The 26,140-nt window shown below is 46.4% G+C and overlaps 1 protein-coding gene and 1 non-coding gene across 7 annotated transcripts in view; one reads left to right on the top strand and one right to left on the bottom strand.

Annotated features, from left to right (window-relative positions):
• The window catches only part of KDM1B (lysine demethylase 1B), a 55,265-nt gene that overhangs the window by 4,481 nt on the left and 24,644 nt on the right, over positions 1–26,140 (bottom strand). For 3 of the 6 annotated variants that reach the window (XM_025890910.2, XM_025890911.2, XM_025890912.2), the window contains 13 exons: positions 23,089–23,293; positions 20,892–21,076; positions 17,857–18,033; positions 17,385–17,459; positions 14,682–14,819; positions 13,542–13,713; positions 10,531–10,658; positions 9,295–9,426; positions 8,695–8,769; positions 5,283–5,399; positions 4,242–4,367; positions 3,290–3,412; positions 1,601–1,753 (listed from right to left, as the gene is read on the bottom strand). In XM_025890910.2, coding sequence (XP_025746695.1) covers positions 1,601–1,753; positions 3,290–3,412; positions 4,242–4,367; positions 5,283–5,399; positions 8,695–8,769; positions 9,295–9,426; positions 10,531–10,658; positions 13,542–13,713; positions 14,682–14,819; positions 17,385–17,459; positions 17,857–18,033; positions 20,892–21,076; positions 23,089–23,293 — 1,806 coding nt within the window. The other 3 variants (XR_012373840.1, XM_073877613.1, XM_073877614.1) reach the window with 3 other exon arrangements.
• On the top strand, positions 356–489 carry LOC112838434 (small nucleolar RNA SNORA1). Its single transcript, XR_003211991.1, has one exon. It is a non-coding gene; the product is annotated as a small nucleolar RNA SNORA1 (small nucleolar RNA).

Raw genomic sequence — 26,140 nt, 5'->3', positions numbered from 1 at the left:
TATACACGTGGTGGAATACATTTAGTCTTCAAAAGGAAGGATATTCTGACACGTGCCACAACGTGGATGAACCTTAAGGACATTCTGAGTGAAATAAGCCAGTCGCGAAAGGACAAGCACTGCAGGATCCTCATCCTGGGAGGAAGAGGCGCCCAGAACAAACCCACAGATGGAAGGTGGAGAAGGTGGGAGCTGGGGGCTGGGAGAGGGGGCTCGGGCGGTGTTGCTTCACTGGGACCGAGTTTCAGTTTCGCAGGATGAGGAAGTTCTGGAGATGGTGGTGATGGGGGTACGGCAAACGTCATTGTATATGATGCCACTGAGCTATACACCTAAAAACAGTCAAGATGGTCAAAGCCTCGTTCTAGATGGAAACAGGCACTGTCGTTGATGGTGTCTGGATACCGTGACTGTGGCTACACCGGGACACAGGGGCGCTTCCATCCCAGCAAGTGTACTGCAGGGGTGACCACGAGACCCCTAACGGTCTCTGCGAGGCTCATGCAGTACAGAGGAAGTAACGAGACCCTTCAAATATTTGAAACAATTAAGGAAAAATAATTTTAGAGCATTTGCCAAAACAGCACTCCAGGTACTTCCTACGTTTGACTTCTCGGGCCCTAACGTAAAGAAACTGGATCCCAAAGATTACAGGTGGGGAGTCTGTGAAGTCTGTCCATGTTCAAGTGGAGATCAGAGTAGCCCAGCCATAAGAACCGTGGGCTGACCGACCGTGACAACCACCGACGGAACAAAAGTTCTTTACCGACTTGAAAATAGTTAACGAGGGTAAATCGTATGTCATGTGTAATTTACCACAACTGAAAAAATACATTTAAAAAAAAAAAAAAGAGAGAGAGAGGGATGTAGGAAATAAAAACGCCAACCCCGGAGGAGGGGTAAGGGGTCCCGAAGGTCAGCCAGCGCAGCCCAGTGCAGCCCAGAGCAGGAAGGCGCCGGGAAGGGGGTTTCAAGAAGTGGAGCGAACACGCCAGCTCCCGGGCACCCCAGGAGCTGCGGGGCAGGCCGCAGGTGGGGCTGAGGAGTGCGGGGGGCCGTGACGACTGTCTGGAAAGCCGCGCGAGCGGTCGGGGACGCCTTGGCTCTGCAGGAAGCCGCACCACAGGTGCTCCGCTGCCCCTCTCGGGTGAAACCGCCACACTACACAGGCCAAATCTTCAAGCTGAGGAAGCCAGCAGCCAAGGTCCGCCGTGTCAAATCAAAGGCAGCAAGAGAAATGTCGGAAAACAGGAAGCAAATTCCTGAAGAAACGACAGGCTTAAAAATGGCTGTCCTGGGATCGTGAGGTGGTGTCTGGTGTCATGATGCTTTTAAGATTTACTTGAGGGAGAGGGAGAGCGAGACTCTGAAGCAGATTCCATCCCAGCACAGAGCCCGATGCAGGGCTTGATCCCCCAACCCTGAGACCAGGACCTGAGCTGCCACCACCAAGAGTCAGACGCCTCACCAACTGTGCCACCCAGACGCCCCTGGTGTCATAACACTTTTGACTTTACTTTGAAACCCTGGACATACTCCCCTTCAATGAAAAGAAAGCAACCAAAATGAAAGTGGTCACGTTCAGGATCCCGACACGCACCTCGCCAGCAAAAAAGACCGTTCCTTGTATTTCCTCGGCAATGATATCGTAGGCTTCTCCGCTCCCACCTGTCTTCACAAAGCTGTACGCCATCTGGATCCAGGGGTCTGTGCTCCACCGAGTGACAAAATACTTCGTGGGATCTGGGACTTCCTGTGTCCAGCAGGAGGAACCATGAACCAGGAGCAAAGAGGGACTGACACGTGCTGTGGCCCCGGAGCAGCGACACCCAGTCCCGCCGCCTCTAGAAACGGGGATCATCCCTCTGCACCCCCTGCCGCCAGCATCCACCCAGGCCCCAGACTCGTGTGGCATGCCCTCCCCCGAGGCCTCACGTCTACAGCGTCCCCGGCCAGAGACGCACACCACACCCCCCAGCAGGCCCTCCCCAGCAGCTAGGACCCGGGTGCGCCCCTCCCGACATCCCGATGCCCGGCAGGCGCGGATGGTGCCCGGAGCGGAAGGGAAGGGGCCGTCCTGGGCTGGACCGGAATTCTCAACAGCCTTCTCCACCGAACGGCCATGGGCTGGTCGGTTTCACGTTCACTTCAAATGAATTCTGTGCCTCTGACAGGCACCAGCATGAAAAATATTTCCACAGAAACAATGTGTGAAGTTCCAACTAACGGGCGTGAAAACAAGTTTTGGGGCAAAAACCGACAACTGGGAGATGTAATCACATCACGTAAAATAAGCCAACACCCTCCCGGGGGCCTCTGGTTCTCTAATTTATGTTACTTTTGAGTCATTTCAACTCTTTCTACTCCTACTCCTTTATGCTCGAAAAAGATAAAAGCCACACCACTGACAGATCTCCAGAGATCGTGAGATTTGGTAAACTGACAAATATGAAGTACCCTGAGCTCCTTGGAGAAAAGACAGAAAAGGGATGAGCTGCGTCTGTGGGGTGGGAGAAAATTCTGGACCAAATCCCTTTGAAAGGAAAGTTGTCAAAGCTGGCTGGGGTTTGGGTTAATACAGGACGTGGGGAAAAGGCTGAGCCTCTGACGTCCTTGGGCAAACGAGGGGGTGTGGTGCTCGCTGAGGCAGCACACACTGAAAGAGGAACCGTACGGAGGTGAGCACGGCCTCTGGGTGAGGCTGACGTGCAAATTCGTGAAGCCTTCCACATCTGGTGCGGTTCCCCGGCGAACAGCCCCCCTCTGGGGTTTGGCACAAAAAAGGAAGGGAGGGAGGAAGGAGGGAAGTGTGTGATGTGAGCAAAAAAGGAAGACAATGGTGTGAAAGGTGGTACGGAATACTGCTACAGGCTCATCTGTGTCCCCCTAAAACTCCTAGGTTGAAGCCCTTAACCCCCAGTACCTCCTAAGGGGACGCAGAGAACGGGCCGTCCGCAGGCACTCACATCACAATGAGGTCCTCAGGGTGGGCTTTAACCCAGTAGGACTGGTGTCCTCAGGAGAAGAGGAGAGGACACAGACCAGCACAGAGGGAAGACCAGGGAGGCCACAGGGAGGCGGCGGCCCACGTGCAGGCCAAGGAGGGCCGCCTCGGAAGAAACCAGACCTGCCTGCACCTGATCTCGGACTCAGGGCCCCCAGCGCGGCCAGGTCCAGGCCTGGAGGTGGGAGGCTGGACATGGGGAGGAGGACGGACGCAGCCCATGCCCCATCCCCTTCGTCCACAGCAACGCAAGCACGGCTGGCTCAGCGCGCTGGGTTCTCTGACCTGCTCCTTGAACAGCTCCCGGAGGACAGCCATGCACTGCTGCAGCACCTGCTTGTCATCCAGGGTCCTCACGGACGCCACCGCCTCCCCGGCGACCACCGACATCAGCACGCTGTGCTGCTTCTGCAGACGCAGGAGGAGGCATGGGCAGGTTACACTCTCTGCTTTCAGGACAGCGGTCCCTAGACGCACGGCTCCAAATCGGGAAGGACCCCGTGCTCACAAACCTCCTTATCTCCTCCTCCTTTCCATCCCCAGTCCGTTTCCCTGACAAAACTCATTATGCATCTATACATTTTGTTGTTCGCGGCTGGAAAGCTCAGAAGGAAGGGTAAATATCAAATTCAGGGTTGCTCTTGGCTTTTCCCTTATAAGAACTTGTTCTAGAAAAAACAGAAGACGGAGAAGGAACATCTGCAAATAAAATCGGGAAAAATCCTTCTCAAACGGTAAAGAAATTTTGCCAGTGGCTCCCAAGAGAAACCTTTTAAGGTGCAGTTTCTTGGAAGGAAGAAGAAAAGGGAACAACCAGGGTGATTCTTCTGCAGGACATCAATAGTACATTTCAAGTCCCCCACCCGCCGCCCCCTCTGGCCACACGGGCCAACGCCGAGCCCGCCCTCCTCCGGGCCAATCACATCTCGCCCTTCGGAGCTCACAGGAGGACCCTGGGAGTGCTGTTCAGGTACTGCTCATTACTGTGTTGTGTGGACTCTGCCCGAGAGACCGCCCCACCAGCCTGAAACACTAATCCACTTCCCGGGGAGCGACATGAACACTTGAAGAAAATATGGCAGATGCTGGGGCTCCTTTCCTGTAGGAAAACATCCAAGTATCCTCAAGCATATCAACATAGGTCTAGAGCATCCACCACGCCCATCAGTTCCCGAGCTTGACCGAATTCTAAACTGTAGGAAGGGAAATTCAAACCACATTTCACTAGCGACTTTACCTGGGGATCCATGTCATAGAACACAGCAAAAAGCCCCCGCTTGCTGGCACTAGGAGGTACGTGACCGAAAAAGTCAGCCCCTTGAACTTTACTGTCCCAAAATCGATAAGGAAATTGCAAGGCAATCTGGAAAGTGAGCAAGAGAAAGATGGTTAGGCGTTTCTGGAATCAGAAGTACGGCAAACTCTAAGAAGCACCCTATAGTCTTTAACTAAAGAGCTATGCACAAAAACAAAAACCTAAATGCTCCCTTTCCATGTACTTGTCTCGTTTGTTCTCTTGTGAGCATCTGGCTTTTTGTGCTGTTCAGTCCCGTACTCCCACCAATGATGATGGGACCCACCGACAACCGGATAAGGCTGATCTGAAGATGCAAAGCATCCCTGAGACCTGGTCTTGAAGCAAATGTCCCTAAGATCAATTCTAGCCACCCTGAGGGCTGCCAGGATCCCCTGTAGCACTGACACGTTCTGCTAGAGAAGATTTTAAAGGCAGAGGAAGTAAAACTCTCTCCTCACTGGGACCAATTAATGAAAGGCAGGCATAGAAAGCAGCCAAAAAAAAAAAAAAAGAACTACCTTATTTACATATTTATATGCCAAGTTCAAATTCTGAATAACAAGACTCATTTTCCTAAGGTCAAAATTCAGACCTCGGCCAGCTCTCCTCCTCTCGTTTTGATAAAGTCCTTTTGTATTCTTCATGAACGATTATTCAAATGAAAAGAAAATCTTCGAATTTTATTTGAATTAAAAAATTACTGGGGCACCTGGGTGGCTCAGTTGGTTAAGCAACTGCCTTTGGCTCAGGTCATGATCCTGGAGTCCCGGGATCAAGTTCCGCATCGGGCTCCCTGTTCGGCGGGGAGTCTGCTTCTCCCTCTGACCCTCCCCCCTCTCATGTGCTCTCTCTCTCTCTCATTCTCTCTCTCAAATAATCTTTAAAAAAAATTTATCCACTCCTTCCCAATACCAGAAGCTAGGGAACTCCAGTCATCTGACTTTAATCTCTTTAGTTCTGAGGCTTGAGTAACACAGTCACCTTTTCAATGATGCCTGCGCCTAAGCTGTTGATAGCCTTCATCTTCTTGTCTGACAGCGGTGGGTTAAAGTGAATGGCCCCCTTCTGCAGTAAGGCCAGGGGGACAGTGACTAATACCTGTGAGAAAAAATGAACAGTGAACACACAAAAGCAACTGAACCTAACACCACATCTACTCAGTGGATTCATTTCCAGGAAAATCTCAACACACAAAGGACATTCCTCTCTACTGCCAATCATGAGACTGTCAACGTCCCATGTTATATTGGGAAGAACAAGGGCTATCATGTACCATCGGGCAGGTTGTTCACTGCACAAGGGTGCCTGGCTGAGCAGAAGTGACATCCACATGGAAGAACTCACAGAAAGGTCTTGATGGTTTAGAATAACCCTGGGTAAAGAGTCAATAGATCCCTATCCTGAAAAGCAGTACTGTAAGAGGAAATGGCCCTAAATATGGAGTCAGGAGAACTACATTTGTGTTTCATTACCGACACTACCTAATGTGTGGCCAGTCCCTGCCCTACTAACCTCGAAGAACTGAGGTAATGCTTAAAACGAAAACTCTTACGATATACAATATACATCAATATGTTTCAGAAATGGTAAAGCACATCAAAAACAGTATGGAGTATTATCACAAAGAACCACAAGAAAATTTTAAGGAGAAAACAATTTATTGTAGGGTCTCTCCAATGGCTCGCAAAATCATTTAAGAGAACTGAAGTAAGAGGTGGGAACGGAGCCTTCAAGCATGACTCTCCAAGTCCCATCACAAAACCCGGCCATCAAAGAGCTGCTGTCTCTCCATACAATCAGGAAATTTCTGGCGCCAGAACCACATTACCACAACCACAGCCAGAAGCCATCAGTCCTGCTGCCAGCTCCAGAATCATGTTGCTTACAGAACAAGCTGCACCAGCAAAATGGGTTCTTCATGCCCCACTCGGGACTCACATGGTGAGTGGACCCTGGGGCCTCCAGTGGCCCTGTTGCAGAAGAGCCCGACACCCTGGCCGTCACGCTTGCCAGAAGTGAAGCAAACGCCACACCACACCTTCCAAGTCTCATGCTAGCGTAGATGAGTGGCTGCACCTTTCATATCTAGAACCTCAGCTGCTAGGAGTCTGGGGAGTGTGTGTGTGTGTGTGTGTGTGTGTGTGTGTGTGTGTGTGTGTGCGCGCGTGCACACAGGAGTGTGCGATGGAACCGAGTGTCAAGCACCCTAGCTACCAGAGCCCTATCAAAGATTTAGTGTGTTTGGCTTAAACCCCAACTCCAGGATCCCAGGAAGGCCAGAGTTCCTCCTGTGACTGTGTCACCATTTTCTGCCACAGGGAACTTTTAGAAAGTATAAAGCATTTTCTGTGTCATCATCATGCAATCAAAAAAAAAAAAAAGGTGGGGGGGCGCCCGGGTGGCTCAGTCGGTTAAGCATCTGCCTTCAGCTCAGGTCATGGTCTCAGGGTCCTGAGATCAGGTCCCGTGTCAGGCTCCCTGCTCAGCAGGGAGCCAGCGTCTCCCTCTGCCCCTCACCCTGCTCTTGTGCTCTCTTTCACTCTGTTTCTCTCTCAAATAAATTAAAAAAAAAAAAAAACAATTATTCTCTTGGATGCGTAAGAACTTCCAAGGAAATAAGATCTAAATCTTTTTTAAGATTTGTCAGAGAGCATGCACACAAGCAGGGGGAGGGGCAGAGAGAGAAGCAGACTTCCTGCTGATCAGGGAGCCTGACAGGGCTCCATCCCAGGACCCTGAGATCGTGACCTGAGCCGAAGGCAGACACTTAACCGACTGAGCCACCCAGGCGTCCCAGATCTAGATATACTCTTAACATCAAAAAAGCTTTCAAGAGCACATGAGCGAAGGTAAACAAACAGGCGAAAGAGATAAACATACACAGGCCAGGGACTCCCAACAGATCTCCGTGCAAGCAGCCTAGAGACCACACCACAGTTCGTCAAATGTTTATCGGTGTATCAGGTTGGGGTGGTAATCTTCCACTTATAAGTTGGTTTGGAAACTTCCAATTCAAACCGTGTGATGTGTGCAGACTACCATCAAAAGACTTCCTTTAAATGTTTCGGAGCAGACTCTGAAACACAGCTCTGCCCTAATACCCCTGGAGAGCCGGATTCAAAGAAAGAAAGGCAAAGTTGCCTCGTTAGGGTCAGGCAGAGGGTGATGCGGCAGAGGCCACAAGAGGCAGAGTCACGAAATCCCAGTGGTTGAGCCATCAGCTGACTTGCAATTTTAAAAAGAGGTATTTAAAAAAATTTTTACCACTAAGAGGAGCCTTAGATATTAGCCTGATTCTCACTTTGCGGCTCACAGATAAGGACATTGTCGCTGGCCTGGCCACATGCTGGACTCACCTGGGGAAGTGTTACAAACATGACCAGCACAATTCACTGAGAGTCTCTGCGGGGTGGGGTTCTGCAGCCTTCCTTTGTAAGCCCCTCCTGGGTGATTCTAACCTGAGCCAGGACTGAGAAGCACTACCAGTCCAAAGACTAGATCCTACCACTCCTAACTCCGAGAGTCAATGGCAGGAGTAATAGGACCTGCCCCGTGGGCTTATACATTAGACCCCGTCTCTTCATTTGACATGCGATCCTTTACTTCTGTATGAGTATCATGGACTGTAGAGTACTTGGATATAACTGGAAAGTGCAGAATACAGCTAATCTAGGAACCAGTGATAGTCTCTCAGTTACACATTGTGGTCCTCATTTCAGACATAAATAAACTGAAATAAATTTACGGGGCTTATTAATCCTCCTCCGCCGCAAGGAAGCACCTTTGCTCTCCAACACCATAGAAATCTCCGTGTGATGTCACATAGTATAACACTGTGGCCACTGTCCACCTACTGAAGTTGTTTACAAAAAATTCCAATAATATAAAAGTACTTCTGCCAGTTTCAAAATGAAAACACAGAGCTGTCTTGAATTGAAAAATGATTCCATGTCAAAACAAACTAAAAAAAAAAAAAAAAAAAACCCACTGCCAACTTGGAAAGTACTGAATTAAACAAAATAACTTTTGTAATGCACAACTTCTCAGAGCCTTTAACACATTCATATTTAACCCAAAAAGTAGACTGCAGTATACAACACTTTTCAAACTTATTTGGCCAAAGGATTTTTCTTATTCAACTCTCAGGACTGATGTACCATAGAACGCACTTTAAAGAAACACTTTTCAGAATTCCACCTACCATGAATCTACACAGTGTTAGATCAATTAAATCAGATTTGCAGATCCACACATAACTGAGTACAGATAGGGAACTCTTCAGGACCCAAACAAGGCTCCAGGCAGATTGCCAAAGGCAAACATTTTGGTGGAAAACACGGTTTTCCCAGACCCACAGACCCCTGGCAGCACCTCGTGAAATTCTATCACCTACCTTTTGTGCTGTACACCCTGTCCCATCCGTGATGGTAACCTGCACTTCATCTCCAGAATAATCAATGCTCTGTACCTGCTCAAGAAAAACAATCATGAAAACCACGAGGGATGGAGCCATAAGATCCAGGATCCTCTCCAAGTCTATCATGTGAATTTCTATCTCCAAGACTCCAAAGAATCATCTCTGGCATTCAGGATCTAAATGACATTTACAGCTTACTTCAGGGAACTATCACCCAGTCATTAAAATTTATAAACACTTTGTCAGAATATGGAAAATCTTTATGCTCGTTTATCTAAAGCAAAATAAACACGTAAATTACAGCCTCTGTGATTAGGGCAATGCACAGTACAAACGCATCGGGACAAAGATGCGAAGGAAAAATTTTAGAGTGAACATAAATGCACTGTGTCGGGGAGGTCATGAGACTCCTGCACACATTAGTCACCACTGTTGCCTCCAAATAGCAGGGCTACCTAACAGACAAGGTCACAAACACCTGTCTCCTGTGTAATCCACGTACCCCACGCTTCGTATCCTCCAAACACAAGGCCAATCCAAAGCCGCCCACCCCTCCCTGCCGCTGTCGATACTCACTGGAGACTCGAGCCGAATATCTAGGCCTTCTGCTAGTTTTTCAAGGATTACGGAGTAGCCAGGCATTAGCAGAGTATGGTCACCAGCAAACTGGGCAAAGAATTCGTTGTGGTCCCAGGAGCGAGCAGACACCTGGGAAACAATAATGTGTAGGGAAGCTTACTTTATTATTCTTTTTTTAAGTAAACTCTAGCCCCAACATGGGACTTGAACTCACGACCCCAAGGTCGAGAGTGGCATGCTCTACCGACTAAGCCAGCCAGCCTCTCCAGGAGAGCTTATTTTAAAACAAAAGGTAGACATGATTTGGGCATGGGTCCCACTCCTTGATAGAGACACAAGGTAGAGTATGTGATAACAATCCTGGAAAAGGAAAACTCTATGAATAAAACTGCATTTGAACAACTCCATCGTTAAACATGCCAACTGTTCGTCTTCAACATGGCATCTCTACAGAGGCTGAAACCCCGCATGATTTTGGAAAACAGTTACTCCAGTGGCAATGAAGAATCGAGTGAAGGGATGGATGCCTCGGTGGCTCAGCCGGTTGGGCGTCTGCCTTCGGCTCAGGTCATGGTCCTGGGGTCCTGGGACTGAGCCCTGCATCAGGCTCCCTGCTCAAACAGGGAGCCTACTCCTCCCTCTGCCTTCTGTCTCTCCCTCTCTCTCTCTCTGACAAATAAATAAAATCTTAAAAAAAAAAATGAAAACAGAGAGAGGACAGTAAGTCGGGGTCATCCATGGAGCCTCAATTCAAAATATAGAAGATCCAAGTATCAAGACCACAGTGGTTATAGGAGTGAGGCAAGTTTAAATTTATTTCAGCAAGATGCACAGACCACAACTGCAAGGCTCCTCTATTTTGGTGTCTGGAGAGCAGGGTTCTCAGACCACGCAGGGCTCCACAGAAAGGCCTGCAGGGCCTCCGGGGGGGGGGGGGGGGGGAGCAGAGAGCACAGGGGAAGGAGGGCAGCAAGCGCACCAGGCTCTGGGCCCCTCACCGATCCAGCCCGAGGCCTGCCCACCTGCGCTTACTTTAGACACACTCTCTGAAGGATGGTTTCTCTTACTTTAAAAACAAAACACAAAGTCTAAACCACGGTGGGGTGACTATGCTCAGAAGTCATGATTTTTGAACTTCCCAACAGCAGAACTAGTATTTCCTGTTTACCCAAACCAGTCTGGGTTGAGTGCGGACACACACGCACGCACGCACACCCCCCAGCACGCGCACACCTGATGGAGGTTGCTGCCGCAGGCATACTCCAGGTTGCTGAGGTGGAAATGAAGCACCTGCTCCTCAAGTTCACTGAAATGGATACCAGACTCCTTGATGAAAGCTTTGTAGATCTCCTCTATCTTTTCTGCAACGGGAAGGGAGCAAAGCAGAGAAAACAGAGGTCATGTTAGTTCCGAAATCCTTGTCGCTCTGCACCTCCTGTGACCCACAAACCCCCAAACTTCTGAAGTCCTTTCCCAAGTAAACCTGGGGTCGGGAGGTGGGGGGGAAGGACATCTTGATAAGGTTGGTTTCACTCAGGAAGGAAAAGCTTATCTTAACTGGAAACAAAGTATGTAGGCTCTACAGCTTCAACCATGTTTCGTTTCTGCCTAGCTGAAAAACTTTCTTTTTTCGCTCAGGGTGGGGGTGGGGGTGGGGTGAGTACCGGCTGTACCCCCAGAGAAAATTCCTCTTCCCTTTCTGGTCCTACTGGGACCACCTAAGGTCAAGTTCTTAGAACATCTCACCTCAACTCAAGAGACCTACAATAGACTTCTGGCTATATTCTCCCCGAAACAAGAATAATCCATCACAGGCTTTCGTCACCTCAGCCTTCTGCCTCGATACCTTTTAATTACTGGTTTTCTACTGCCTGTGTAAAAAATTCCAAAACCCACAGCCAGACCAAGCTAGCACATCATCAGCCTTTCTAAAGATAGCCCCTACTACCTGCCCACTCACACGCTCTGCTGAGCGGGCCGCTGAGTCTCTTCCTGGTCATTCCAACCGTGGGAGGCCTGCTGCCACCACTCACCTCACTGGCCGCCCGCCGGCCCCCCGGCCCAGCCCCCTTCCAGCCCAGCATCAGCTGGCCAACACACGCCTTGGGAATGCTGCTTGCTGCCAACCCCAACCTTCATCCATCCCATGCAACTGGAACGTTCAGCTACACAGACACACAGCCCTGTGGTATCATCATTCCAACTCTGGTCTTAGATTCCCTTTTCGGGGGAGGGGGTGGGGGGGGAGGCTCATGTCTGACAAACTGTAAGCCTCTTAGCACAGAGTGCTTCTTCGTAACCTTCTACCGTGATGACCACCAGCCCACATGTACGCTGCAGACTCAAAGCTTCTATCAAGTCTGTGTACTTGCTTAACTAGAAACGGAACTGAAAGTGAGTTAAGGAAAAAAAATTTTTTTTGACAACTCCACACTCTCATTAAAATTTTCCGTTCTTATGCTACATCGTAATACAGGGATGGCCACAGTGCCTCTGGATCTGTGCTGGGCTTCGGCCCCCAGACCACAGGGCCTTTGTGCTACCTTCATTACCATCCTGCAGTCCCGTTCCTGCCTCCTGCTACGGGGTTTCTATTTTCCTTTAGGTTTTGAGGAGATTTGGGAGGAACCAAGATTGCTAGAACTGTATATAAAATTAAGTATAAAGAGATTGAGAGAAGACTTAATGTGATTTTTATGTAAATTATATTTAAAAGCTTTAGTACATATGCTCTGTGAAATTAACTCTAGCTTCTTAGTATTTCTCTTTGGGTGTTCTCAGCTAAGCGCTAAATGAGGTAGAATCTCACACAGCTCAGATACTACCAGGCAGGAGAGAACTGAGACCTTCTTTATGCAGACATGTGTGCACCATTATTAAAGCTTTTCCAAAAAAATATTAGAAAAAACAACAACTTGCACAGTCGGTGTTGCAGACCCTCCTTTGATAACTTTTCTTAAGTAATTGGCCAAGACAAAGCAACATTATTAGCTTTTTTACCTGCTGGCCCTGAAGAAAGGGTGAAGACCCCCATCCAACGATTACCACCCACAGGCACAACACTACCCCAAATCTGAGCACATTCCCCAAGTCAGCCTAGTAACTTTCCCCAACTCCAAAAAATTCAACAATTGCCCCTGGGTCTGGACATGACTTACATTTGATTAAATGATCCCTGTACATCCCCATTTCTGAAAATGTTCTGTGAGAGTCTGTAGGTGAACACTTACGAATAAGGGCAACTGGAGGGGATGGGTCTCAAGCAGGAACGCAAGGGGAGGGGAAAGAGAAAGGACAGTGCTTGCTACTGAGACCTTTACCCTAAACAATGAGGGGGCATGCACCAGGATGCAGACCTTTATGAACCCTTACGAGGAAACACATCGTTGAAGCAAATTAACATCCTGTGAACAGAGTTCAAATGACCATACTTGAAGAAACCCCGAAACCCCGACAGGCCGCCAAGAACTATGAGTGATACATCCAGGACATAAGAATTGTAGGTTAAACAAACCTCAACTCAAGAAGCAGTACCGTCAAATCTCCAATGGCACCCTCGTGGAAATGAGTGGTTATGTACAGTCAAGTTTTCCAAGGAGTACAATTAACTGAGTACATTTTGGTCCGTTTAGTACCAAAGCCTAACGATTTTGAATTAAAATGTTCCAATTGCAATACACATTCTTGCATTCTTAAACATACTGGAAAAAAAAAATCTCAAGCTATTGTCCCCCAAAAAGGAAAGGAAATCCTGGCATACAGAAAGTCTTTTTATCTAGAATGGACATCATGTAGGGACTCTTCACACAGGGCCTAGAACACATTTCCTTAAAGGAGGCTCCTCTGGGAAACTGAAAATTAAACATTTAAATAATTATTTTAAACATCAGCTATTTTATGCAAAGTAAGATCTGAGTGTGTTCACTCACACAAGCCTCTAAAGGTCCTTCAGGAAGTTCTCCGCAGAGCAGAACAGTCCGGAGGACTCATCAGTCCAAAAGGAATGCTCACAGGAGTGCGTGCGTGCGTGCGTGTTAACATACGCTCTACGCCCATCGTGGAGCCTGAGCTCATGACCCCGATATGAAGAGTCACAAGCTCCACCAACTGAGCCAGCCAGGTGCCCCTTCATAGGACTCCTCCCATTGCAGACATCCAACCGCACAGGCGGATGCTGCTAGTGCTAATGAGCTAGGGTTACAAGGAGACTCCAATGGAACATTCAGAACACCATTCTCCCATACCTCCTAAAGGAACATCTTGGAGCTGAGTCTTATCCTTTCTCCACTCAGAGACAACATCCAAGAGAGCATTAAAATGAAAATCCATGCGCTTGTCAATAGTGGGGTCAGTTATTCGTCCACCTTCCTGAATTAAGTCACATCTCTCTCCAAATTTATGCATGCTGATGCCAAGCTTCAAAATAATAAGAATAAGAAGGTGAAAATTTGCCCTGGAAAAAATACTTACAGGTTCTAAGCTGAAATTAGACAGAGCTCTCATGGAGAAAACGGTCTAGCAGCTCTCGAAGAGAAAGCTAAATATGCTTCCTAGGGAAGGGCAGCAAAGTGAGGCAGTGAGGAAAAAAAGAGCATGAAATCTGCGAGACCTTATTACAGGAGAAGGTGAGGTGACAGCAACAGCGTCCATGCCATGCACTCTACAGCTTTTCGGGCCATAATAATTAATGCTTCTGAAGCTACGGCTGAGCACTGCCTCTCCTTGCTCTGACATTCCAGCCCCGCTGTGGACTCTCCCATAAATGAGCACGCAACCACACAGACACTCATGGAAGGTGATGTTGAATTTACCGTCAATAAACACTTCAGGAAAAAACCCTAGGCCTACCAGGTCTTCAAAGAAATTACAGAGGGTTGCCCGATAAGAGACAGGATGCCTAGGTAAATCTGACTTTCAGATAAACAATGAGTAGTTTGGGTTTGGGTTATCTGTTGTTGTTTTTGTTTTTTTAGCATAAGTATGTCCCAAATATTGCATGCAAAATATCCCATGTAATATTTGGGACATAATTATCCTAAACAAAGTACTTATTTATCCAAAAGTCAAATTTAGCTAGGCATTCTGTATTTTTATTTGCTCCATCTGGCAACCATACAGTGATGAGCTAATCGAGTGGCCGGCAAATAAGACACAAATATAATTAAAGATCTTAGAAAAAAATCTTTTATGCACGCTACAGTTCTACCTTCTCCGAAAGGAAGAACTGTAACTATTTTTGTTGACTTTTCAGAGGGGATGAGGGGGCAAGAAATCATTTGGGGGTGGTTCTATATCATCTAGAAGCATTATTAATACTACACACAAGCAAAATGAGACCATTTTTTCTTCTGATTATCTACAACACAAATCTTAAAGAAACCCACTTGTTCACACATTAGTGCTACTGGGTTGTTGATACAGCCATTGACAATCTGGGCTCCTCTTCCCACTGTGACACCTTTAAAAGATTTATCATCCCATACTCGGCCTCCAATTCGGTCTTTGGCTTCCAGGACAGTTACCTAAAAAGACAAGCAATCAGGGAAGCTAAATAGGATAGAAAAACCATATTAAACAGAATGACACACAGTTAAATAAATTCCATATTTGGTTAATTATATCACTTGAGAAAAAAACTTTAAAAAGAAGGCAGTGTGAACAGAAGCCAACGTAGATGTTAAAACAAACCATCCAGCTTTTCAGCAAGAAGTGAGTGAGTGGTCTGCTGGAGAAATCCCTCACACTGTCTCCTCTCCAATCCCATAATGATAAGATATGATGAACCACCACATGAAACATACTCTGAAAGCGTTTACTTAATACTATTCCATAAATTAAAAAAGCACTATAAGAAACTAAAGAGGTGAGTTTGTCCTATAAAATGTCTCTGGATGGAGCAAAATGCCTTCAGCATTGCAAATAGGACTTAACTTCCCTAAGATAAGACTACTGTTAAAAATAGGGCACCTGCATCAAAAACTAATGATGTAATACATGGCGATTAACATAACAATAAAAAAATTAAAAAAAAATAGGGCGCCTGGGTGGCTCAGTCGTTAAGCGTCTGCCTTCGGCTCAGGTCATGATCCCAGGGTCCTGGGATTGAGCCCCACATTGGGCTCCCTGCTCGGCGGGGAGCCTGCTTCTCCCTCCGTCACTCCCCTTGCTTGTGTTCCCTCTCTCACTGTGTCTCTGTCAAATAAATAAAAATCTTAAAAAAAAAAAAAAGACTACTGTTAAAAATAACATCGTATGTCGATCATACTATCCAAGTATGACTTGGTGGGTGTGGCCTAAGCAGGTTGGCCCCACACGCAAACAGCTTTACCTCCCCCAAATTTCGGACAGCACGAGGAGCTGCTGCTGGACAGCTCCGACTACAACAGCCATACTTCCCTGGGTTGCAGTAACCCAGGGAAAATGTGAGTCCTACTCTGCCATTTCACTTCCGGATCCCTAACAGCACTCCTTCAATTTGCTCAAGGAGGTTCCCCAAGTCAACCATCTTGGTTACTCCAGGGAATCTCTTTCCTAACATTAAGAAGGATCAGTGGTCTCTGTGGGGTCTCTCTCATCACCTGGCGAGAGAGAAGGGAGAATGGGAGGGGTCCTCTGAATATTCTTATTCCTCATTTTCTCTGACAAGGTAGGTTACAACCTGAGGTTCTAACCCTCCCCACCCTCTTTTCTCTGACTTCATTCAGATTAACACAGACCCATCTGTGTCTAGTTTTGTTTTAGTGTAAGAGGAAAGCAGGACATTAAAGATAGCCCCCTAGATTTTGGATATTGATAACCTCCCCTGCAATATCATCTGTGAGTTTCCCAAACAAAAACAAGAGATCTCGGCCCTTAATATCTAATGGTGGAATAAAAAAGTGATCAATTAAAACACGTCCTAGCTTAATACCACTCAGAAAATATTCTGAAATATAAACACACTTCCCATAAATCCAACTCAGGTTCTTTGGTTTTGTGAGCAAAATAATGTAATCCAAGATTTACATCTTCCAATCAACTGAGGAAAACTTCTCTTAGATATAGCTACTGAAAACTTTTCTCATCTCTGAAACTCCTCCAGCAGAGAAGACATTGTGAAAAAGTTGTCATTTCTTTCAACCAGACGAGAAAAGTGGTAAGACTAATTCAGTTCTACCAAATTGATCTTCACGTTTGGTTTAACTGAAAACCAAAGTCCTTGAAAAAATATTAGTTTTTAAAAAGGAGACATGTGTCAGACCTAAAAGTCACAACCATCGAGGGATGGTTAATTCGAATGAATCTAATGGAAATGAGATTCTGAATTGCACGATAATTTTTTGTCTCTATTTGGGCTAATGTTGAACAACTGGACTAAGGCCACACACTAGCTAAAAACTACCCTACCTTGGAGAAGCAGGCTACCTCAAATATGTACAGCCCTTTAAAAGTCATGTAATTCTGTCTGAACCATGGATTAACCAGTTCAATCTTGCTTCCAAAAGCAGACTGTTTTCCAGAGTAAGACTCAAAGTGTGCCTTTGAGGGGCACCTGGCTGATTCAGTCAGTAGAGCGTGCAACTGCTGATCTCGGGGTTATGGGTTCAAGCTCCACATTGGGCACAGAGCTTACTCAAAAAAAATAAATAAATAAAGGATACCTTTGATTTGCATAAGAAAATTTAACTGGGTGTTTCAGAAACTTTAATACAAGAAACGGTGAATTTCCAAGCTACTATTTGGTTGTTTCAAACTATTACAAAAACAAGGACTTTTTCCCAATGTGCCCTCTATGGGGTCGATAACACCCCGTGGAGAATTTCTGCCTTAGTTTCTGCACATACTCTCTTCTGATTTGCTCATTAGGAGCCTAAAATCCTCTCCTAAAGCTGCTGAGAACTGCTATTCCCCCCACCTTTCTTTTATCAAACCAATTTCAAATGTTTTAACTTTTCTAGGATCAATTAGAAAGATTTTAAAAGATATAAAGATACAGTGTGTTTCACATTCTCCACTAAAATCAGAAACTGGTTTCTAAATCTTAGAAAATTTGGACCAAAGGCACAGTTAACCATCTCTTGTCAACTTCATGTCCCCAAAAATCTTACCTTAATTCCAAAGTTATGCAATTGCCTAGCAGCTGCTAATCCTGCTGGACCAGCCCCGATGATGATGACTGATTTCTTAAAAAAATAAAATAAAATTTTTTTTGAAAAAGAAGGATCCAATTAGAGAAATGAAAGCAATATATTGTTTTAGTTGTTCTAAGAAGGTACTAACTGCCAAGCCACGTTAGTTCACTTAGTACATCTACATTTCTTTGATGTTCATAGAAAGGTACTTTCCTAAAGAATAAGGTTGCACGTAAGTAATCCCCTCTTTTCCACAGTCTAGGAAACCGGTGCCTGATACTCTCTTCCCCAGAGAAGCACATATTCTACACAAGTCTTGCTTTGTAACTTGTGTGGCAATACCGTGTCTGTCACTAGTATTATTAACGAGGATCCCCCAACACTGATGTCACATACTAGCATTTATCATGATGGCAGTGGTGTTACTGCGAGAGCAAAAGTCACCTACGTTGTGGTAATCTTTAGGAAGAAGATGCTGGTCGGTGCCGACGCCAAGAACTCCCGTGTTGATGAGACCTTTCCTCGTCATAAAATAAAGTATCCTCTCTACTTCCTGAACACACCGGATACGCACGAGACCCCGGACAATGATGTGAGGAATACATTTCTGAGGGGTAAGAGCTTCCTGTGTGTGGAAACAAAACCAGACTGTTAAGACAAAACAAACACACATAACTCTGGGCTCCTCAAAAAATTAAACAGAATTCCTCTGTGACCCAGCAAGCCCACTCCTGGGTAACCACTGAAAAGAACTAAAAACGTAGGCTCATACAAAATTCATAGCAGTACTATACTCAGATTGCCAAAAGGTGGGAAGTATCCAAGTGTCCATTAACGGATGAACAGATAAACCAAATGGGGTAGATCCATACGAGGACCATTACTTGGCCATAAAAAGAAATGAGGTACTGATCCACACTACAACATGAGGGCATCCTGCAAACATGATGCTACGTGAAGAAGCTACTTACGAAAGGTCACATACTGTAGGATTCCATTTATATGAACAACCCGCAATGGGCAAATCTATAGAGACAGGAAGTAGATTAGTGGTTGCCAGAAGCTGGGGGGAGGAAGGAATGGGGAGTCACTGCTTAATGGCTGTGGGGTTTCCTCCTGGGGTAATGAAAAGTTCTAGAACGAGATGTGAGGATGATTATACAACACTGTCTATTTACTTGATGCCATTAAACTGTACCTTTTATAATGGTAAAAATGGTAAATTTTATGTTGTGTTTTCACCACAATAAAAAACCAACCAAACAAAACAAAAACCCACTCAGGGTACTCAAGTCCATCCTGTGTCACTAAGACCTAGTAGGATCAAAGGGGGGTCGGGGGGGTTGCCTGGTGAAGAAAAAAAAAGGGACCAAAGGAAGAGACAGCAATTTGTATTTCATCAGTTCATCTTCTCCTCCCCAAGAAGGACAGCTATGGGAAGTGTGGGCTGACCAAGTCGCAAACGCATTCCTGACTCAATACACCACACGCTAAAGGCCACAGCAAAAGCCCACACCGCCACTTGAACCAGCAGCAGGAAAAGCTGGATTCTCATCACTGATAAGATGTGAGGAGACAGATTTAGGCATGTGTTTAAAAAAAAAAAAAAAAAGACACTCTCTTTCCCTTTGCGCCCCAGCATTGGCAAGGCCTTGGAACGTTTCAAAGATACAAGACTGACATAGCCTTGACCCACTGTCGTGAAGTTAGAACAGCCTCAAGAGTGGGAGTCCCAACCTCTGGCTCATCCTCTACTTGTCACCAAGCCCCCAGCTCCGAAAGAACCTCACCAAGGCAGGAAGAGGACTTACAGTAGAACCATGAATGACACAGGGTTGAACTGTGTGGGTCCACTCACAGATGGGCATTTTTGATAAGCACAGTGCAGTACTTAATATTTTCTGTAGCTTACTTTATCCTAAGAATACAGTATGTAATACAGATGCAACACAGAAAATATGTGTCAATCAACGGTTTACAAGATTGGTAAGGCTTCGAGTCAACATATCCGTAGTTAAGTTTTGGGGGGAGCCAAAAGTTATATGCGGATTTTTGACTGGGTTGGGGGGGTGTCAATGCCACTAACCCCCACATCGTTCAAGGGTCAACCATATTCAAGAAATAACATCGGCTTGGGTTGGTGCAAAAGGTAAAAAAAACTTATTTGTAGTCATGAATTTTAAAAAGAAAATAATTTCAAAATCTTTGATTCTTTCACAAATATGTGCTTTTCCACTAGAGTATTAAACATAAATCATACTATTTTATTAAAATAGATCCAAGCTGACCAGGTTCAGGATTATTTTCTGTTAGGTTCTTCACCAGTATAAATCAATTTTCAAAGTCGAACGAAAAGAAATGTGAAGAAAAATGAATCCAAGGCTGTTTCTGAAAAGTGTATCTTTACAACTTATTTACAGGAAATTCTGACCACAATTTTGTTAAGTTAGCAAATGTTTATTGAGCACCTACCTCAAGCCTGCTGGGGAGGAAATGAACAATTCTGCCTTGTCCAACCCACTCACAGAATTCGTATAAATTGCATTAACAGCCATAAACCTAATCAGGCCATCTCACACTGGATTCTCATCCAGTGAAACACCAAGGTGGATCCGGAATATCTTTCTTGAATCAAGATTACTTTGGCAGTCTTGCCAAATGTTCTGCATCCAGCAATCACTCAAATAATTGCAGAAGAAATTAATAAATCAGAAAAATACTAGGGTCACGGGGCGCCTGGCTCAGTTGGTTAAGCGACTGCCTTCGGCTCAGGTCATGATCCTGGAGTCCCAGGATCAAGTCCCGCATCGGGCTCCCTGCTCGGCGGGGAGTCTGCTTCTCCCTCTGACCCTCCCCACTCTCATGCTCTCATTCTCTCTCAAATAAATAAAATCTTAAAAAAAAAGAAAAAAGAAAAATACCAGGGTCAGGAAAGCTTTTGTTTAGATAATAATAATAATTTAAAAAGCTCCTATTCCCTTTAATTGGCCTCCCCCCCTTCCAGGGGGGGCTGTATGAGCAAAGCACTGGTCTCAGCTGTTGGAGGATAGTAATGTAAGAATCCCTGCCCTCAAGGGATTATAACCCAATCTTTAATGTTTTATATTTTTTCTCTCTACATTCACATTGGAACTCTCTGAACCAAACTTTGCACCTTATACTCACTAGAGAGTCAAAAATTCGGATGACATTTGATCTGAAGTGGGGGTTCCCAGGATGGGGAGACTTAGCGCCCGGGAAGGTGATGCCTGGAGACATCTTGAGTTGTCACAACCAGGGGGTGGGGGGAGTTCCAGTGGGTAGAGGACAGGGATGCCGCAAAACATCCTACAGGGCACCGGACAGCCCCCCACACAATGACTATCCACCCAGTGTCCACGGTGGGAAGGCGGAGAATCGCTGATCTAAAGGCTTCCCCGCCGACAGCTACGGCAGTCCCGGTCCGTGTGCATCAGCAGATTAGCGGGCCCTCCCTCCACTTACTTTGCAGTTAGTGTACCACAGCGCAAGGATGAGGTTCCGCAGAGCCAGGTACATGGTGGGGTCTCGCGAATACTCTGGGAACTCATAGAGCTCGTCCAGCTCCATCACGTCCGGCCGCACACACAGGGCTTTGCCACACTCATTGGGCTGGTAGAAAGGCTGGAAGTACCGGTTCATGCCTGGAACTGACAGAAGACGTGTAGACGCACACATCCCACACCCAGGTAAGTGACCACGTGGGCACACACGGGAAAGGGCAGCCTCAGCCAGGGCTACGGTCTGTCCCACGACACATTCCCGCTCCCTCTGTCCAGTTAGATGGAATACACGTGAACTGCGTATTTCTCCTGCTCTTTCTTCACCAATTGAATGCCCACGGTATGGAAAAAATTTGTTTTAAGGTTTTTCTTTTTTTTTTTTTTAAGATTTTATTTATTTGAGAGAGAGCATGCACATGAGAGGGGGGAGGGTCAGAGGGAGAAGCAGATTCCCCGCGGAGCAGGGAGCCTGATGCGAGACTCGATCCCGGGACTCCAGGATCATGACCTGAGCTGAAGGCAGTCGCTTAACCAACTGAGCCACCCAGGCACCCCCTTTTTTAAAGTTTCCACGGGGATTAAACACCTGCTCTAAAATCGAACACCTTAACTGTGTTTAAGTGCAGTGTTGAAACGGGTGAAGTATATCCACGTTGTTGTGCAACACATCTCCAGAACTTGTTATCTTGTAAGACTGAAACTCTGTGAACACCAACTCCCCATAGAAATAAATTTTAAAAGTAACCTTCATTGGAATTTTTCTGATTAAAACATGAATCGGTTCACAGAGGTACGTGACAATCACTAACCCCTGGTAATCCACGAGCCGTGGGGCAACATTTAAGGCTACAGTCTATCCTTTGTGCTATTTCTACTCACAGAGACTATTAATATATCAGGCACTTGTTTTTTAAAAGCCAGAAAAACATGCTGTTTCCGAACCTGCTTTTCAAGACCATTGTCCCATGTCACTGAACCTGACTTCAATGGACACAGAATATTTTCCTATTATTTAACCACTCCTCTGTTCCTGGGCACTGAAATTTCATCTAATTATTTCCCTACTGTAAACAATGTCATATAAATCTTCGGATTAACCTTTGAGAATTTACTTTGAGAATTTATTTAGGACAAATTCCTAGAATAATGGGGTGTCTATTTTTAGGTTTTTGGTTCATGGACAAACCGTCCCTCACAAATGTCCACACCCACTAATAGCATTTGCGTGCCTGTTTCACGGCACCTTCATTAACCCTGGGACTTATCACTTTGGCTTTGATTCAGACCACAACCACCTTTTTAGAGGGCCCAGTGTTATCAGTTAAAAACTTTAAAACAGGGTGGTGCGTCGGTGGCTCAGTCGGTTAAGCATCTGCCTTCGGCTCAGGTCATGATCTCAGGGTCCTGGGATCGAGGCCTGCACCGGGCTCCCTGCTCAGAGGGGAGCCTGCTTCTCCCTCTACCCCACCCCCATGCTTGCTCACACTCTCAAATAAAATCTTTTTAAAAATTTTTTAAAAATAAAAATTAAAGAAACCCTTAAAATAGGGCTTCTAGGTCAAAATCTATTTGCACCATCAAACCTAAAGTTTGTTAATGCGTGAACAAGGGAAGGTCTAGAATTCTTGGGGGGACACCAAGAACTCTGGTGGAGAATTTTAAAGATCCATTTAAAGTAAGTGGTCAATGGCATGTCTGGCCTGAGCTGAAGTTTTGGATTTTTTTCAAGAGTTGATCAACTCTGCTGAGATTTTCCATGGCATAATTAGAAGCAAAAAAGACTTAGAAAAAAAAGAAGGGCTGCTCATATGGTCAAAACTTTCTTCTAGCATGTCAGACTTTTGGGTTATCATGAAATGATGCAGCCACCCAAATTTCAAATAAGTAACTCATCAAACTCCACAGACCCAATTCCTAGACCAGTGTTACAGACTTCCCACACTCTGGACGGGAAATGAACCGCACAATATATGCGAATGACATGGCTGAGCCACGGCATAACACAATCCAAGAAATCACAAGGTGCTTTAGATCATATGGCACACGCTAAAAAAAAAAAAAAAAAAAAACACGCAAACTTTTGTGTTCTGCTCCCCACCCCCCCATTTCCAGGGAAAGAGGGGGAAAGGAAAGCAGAGAGGGCCAGGACCAGCTCTCACCCAGCGCAGAGGGGACAGCCTTGGAGTGCTCCAGCTTCCCAGGGCTGGCGCTGCCAGCTGCACTGTGGGTGCTGGTGCAGGAGGGACTCATGCCCACGCAGTCGGGGTAGTAGGCAGAGAGCAGGGGTGCCGCCACGCTGTCTTTCAGCAAAGGAGGGAGGATGAGCATGGAGTACCACCAGTGGTTGGAAACTTCCGACACTCTCTGAAACAGGGGAGAGTGAGACCAAGAGGTACAATGGCAGACAAGAAATGGACACACGGGCCCAGCCAAGGACAGGCGGTTGGCTTCAGGGCATTCACCCGCACCCTCCTCCCCCTGGAACGCCAACCCCCCGCCAACACCAGATCAATCCCACAGTTGCATCTGGTACAGCCTTCCATCCTAGCAGCAGCATCACAAATAATGTAAAAGCCAGTGCAATCCCCTACATTGCAAGTCTAGGCTTCAGCCTGACATGAGAAACTTCTTTCTGTTCAGTAATCACTTATTACCCATACTCCCCCCACCTTCATTTGAGGTCATGAAACTGGGCAGAAAAAATCGTCCTCCTGAGAAGCAGTCAAGCAGGACTCCTTTTTGCTAGAAGCTACTGAGCACTTTTGGAGGAAGAAGTACGCTACAACTATCGAAATAAGATGCTAAATGTAGAAATGAACAAAAAAGCTCTTTTTGGTCTTAAAATTTGTGATCACATTCCAGAGCTGATTTAACATATGGAGTCATCAGATCAAAGCATCCCCATGATGACTAACTATTGCAATAAGAATAAAATTTACTTGGCTTCTAAAGCAACACTGCCCGCCAAGCCTATGTTCAACGGCCTTTTCTAAACATGATCTTGAACGCACGTTCCAAGAATTCTAAGAATCTGATATAGGAGAACCCTGAGCTCCGGGACCCTCTGATGTCAGTTCTGAGGGCTCCAAGCAGATGCCACCTGCCATGGAGCAGGGGTTTGTGGCCTCGAGGTCCAGAGGGCGAATCCAGTTTGCAGATGTATTTTGTTTGTTCCTGGCTTTCACGGGGTCCAAGTCTGGGGCAAGCATTTTTCAGTTTACGACAAGCCCCGACACCTGCTATAAAGGACTTGCAGCTGCTTCACACATTCATTTACCTGCTCCGGCCCTGAAGGCATGTCGGTCTGCTATCTGTCATCAAGGCTACCCAGGGCCAGCCTGGGCTGTACCGAAAAAGAAGAGAAGTTTCCGTTCCACCCCCAACACGCCAGGGCTGCCTCTATGGAGCCCCTGCTGGTGCAGCCCCAAGGAGAGAGTAAACTGCGAGTTCAGATCCCGACACTCCAAACGGACCGCAGAGAGTCAGAATGGAGATGCCTCAGGTGAACATGAACCCAAGCTCTTCAGCTTCCAGGACCCAACAGAGGCCCTGCTCTCCTGCTACCTGCTCCCAGTCCTTCCTCCCCAGGAAGCACATTTGAGGGTGCTCCCACCAGCCTCTGCACGGGAGTGTGAGCAGCTCCAACAGAGACTGATGAACCTGCACTCCGTCCTGCCGTTCTGAGCGTGTCCTCCCAGCACACTCGTCATTCCCGGGACACCTGGCTGTCATTTTGTCGAGACACCATCAAGAACCGCCCTCTCACCTTCAATACACATACCACGGAAGAAATCGTACTTGATATAGTCAGTCGATCAGCATATTCAATGAAATAGCCACTACACTGAGTTGAGTAGTGTTCCCCTAAAATCCGTGTCCACCCAGAACCTCAGCATGTGACCTTATTTGGAAATGAGGTCCTTACAAATCAGTCACACTACAGTGAGCCCTAACCTCCGTGTGACCAGTGTCCTTATAAGAGAAGAGACACAGCCGGGGAGACAGACGGGGAGAGTCACATGAGCCTGCAGCGACCCGCTGACAAGCCGAGGAATGCCAAGGGGTGCTGCCACCACCAGAGGCTGGAAGAGGCTGGACTGACGCTCCCTCAGACCTTCAGGACACCTTCACTTCAGACTCACGGCCTCTGAAACTAGGAGACAACATGCTTCTGTTGCTTTAAGACACTGAGTTTATTATATTTTGTTAGAGCAGCCCCAGGAAACTAATACAGGCACCAAAACTTAGAACCTGCTTGAAAAGTGACCCTAGGGGCGCCTGGGTGGCTCAGTCAGTAAAGCGTTTGCCTTCGGCTCAGGTCATGATCCCAGGGTCCTGGGATCGAGTCCCACGTCGGGCTCCCTGCTCGGCAGGAAGCCTGCTTCTCCCTCTCCCACTCCCCCTGCTTGTGTTCCTGCTCTCGCTATCTCTGTCAAATAAAATCTTTAAAAAAAAAAAAAGTGTGTATCTCACACACCCCTTTATGTAACAGAATGGATTTCAAGTAGAATTCATAGGTGTCAATTCTCCCTTTGCCTAAAAATCAATCACAGTCCCTGAGTTTCAGACATGAAGAAAAACTGCAAATTACCACCCCTGTATTAGGGAAATGCAGAACAGCTCAGAATCTCGCAATTTTAGAAACTCAGAAATGCAAAACATCATTTCCTATAACAGCCGTGGGGTCTGCCAGCTCAGGTAGCAAAGTTCCACATGAGAAATGAAACATGAGGCGGCTCAGCCTGCTGGACATGAGCTTCTCTTCCCCGCACGGGGCAGAGACAGGAGTGAGCAGCTACACTGAGCTCAAAACACACAAGAACACTCTCTCGCAGCTGAATCTGGGCCAAGACCATCAAATTACGGGCCTCTTGTTCTTTTCTTGGAAGGATTCAAACGGAGATAAGGTCACAAAAGCCACCCATGAGAAACAAGGATAATAAAATGCTGATCCTTGTCGTAAGGCAAGCTATCCATTTCTCCCTTTCAACGGGGGGCAATATAACCGTATTTCTTTCTCTTTAAGGTAGGGGAGCATCACCCATGATACCATGACTGCTAACATTTTCATCGTACACACGTCAGGTTAGATGAAAAGTCTTTGATCAGCAACCAAACAGAAACTCATAAAACTGTTACTGTCGCTGACGTATAGTACTGTTATCACTGAAAGCACAACGAGCTCTAGTCTAGGATGTGCACAAATACTCA

The sequence above is a fragment of the Callorhinus ursinus genome, unplaced genomic scaffold (assembly GCF_003265705.2).
Source record: "Callorhinus ursinus isolate GAN/ISIS: 27379988/994484 unplaced genomic scaffold, GSC_fseal_2.0 scaffold26, whole genome shotgun sequence".
NCBI classification, from domain to species: Eukaryota; Metazoa; Chordata; class Mammalia; order Carnivora; family Otariidae; genus Callorhinus; species Callorhinus ursinus.
This window is presented reverse-complemented; position numbering and strand designations above follow the sequence as displayed.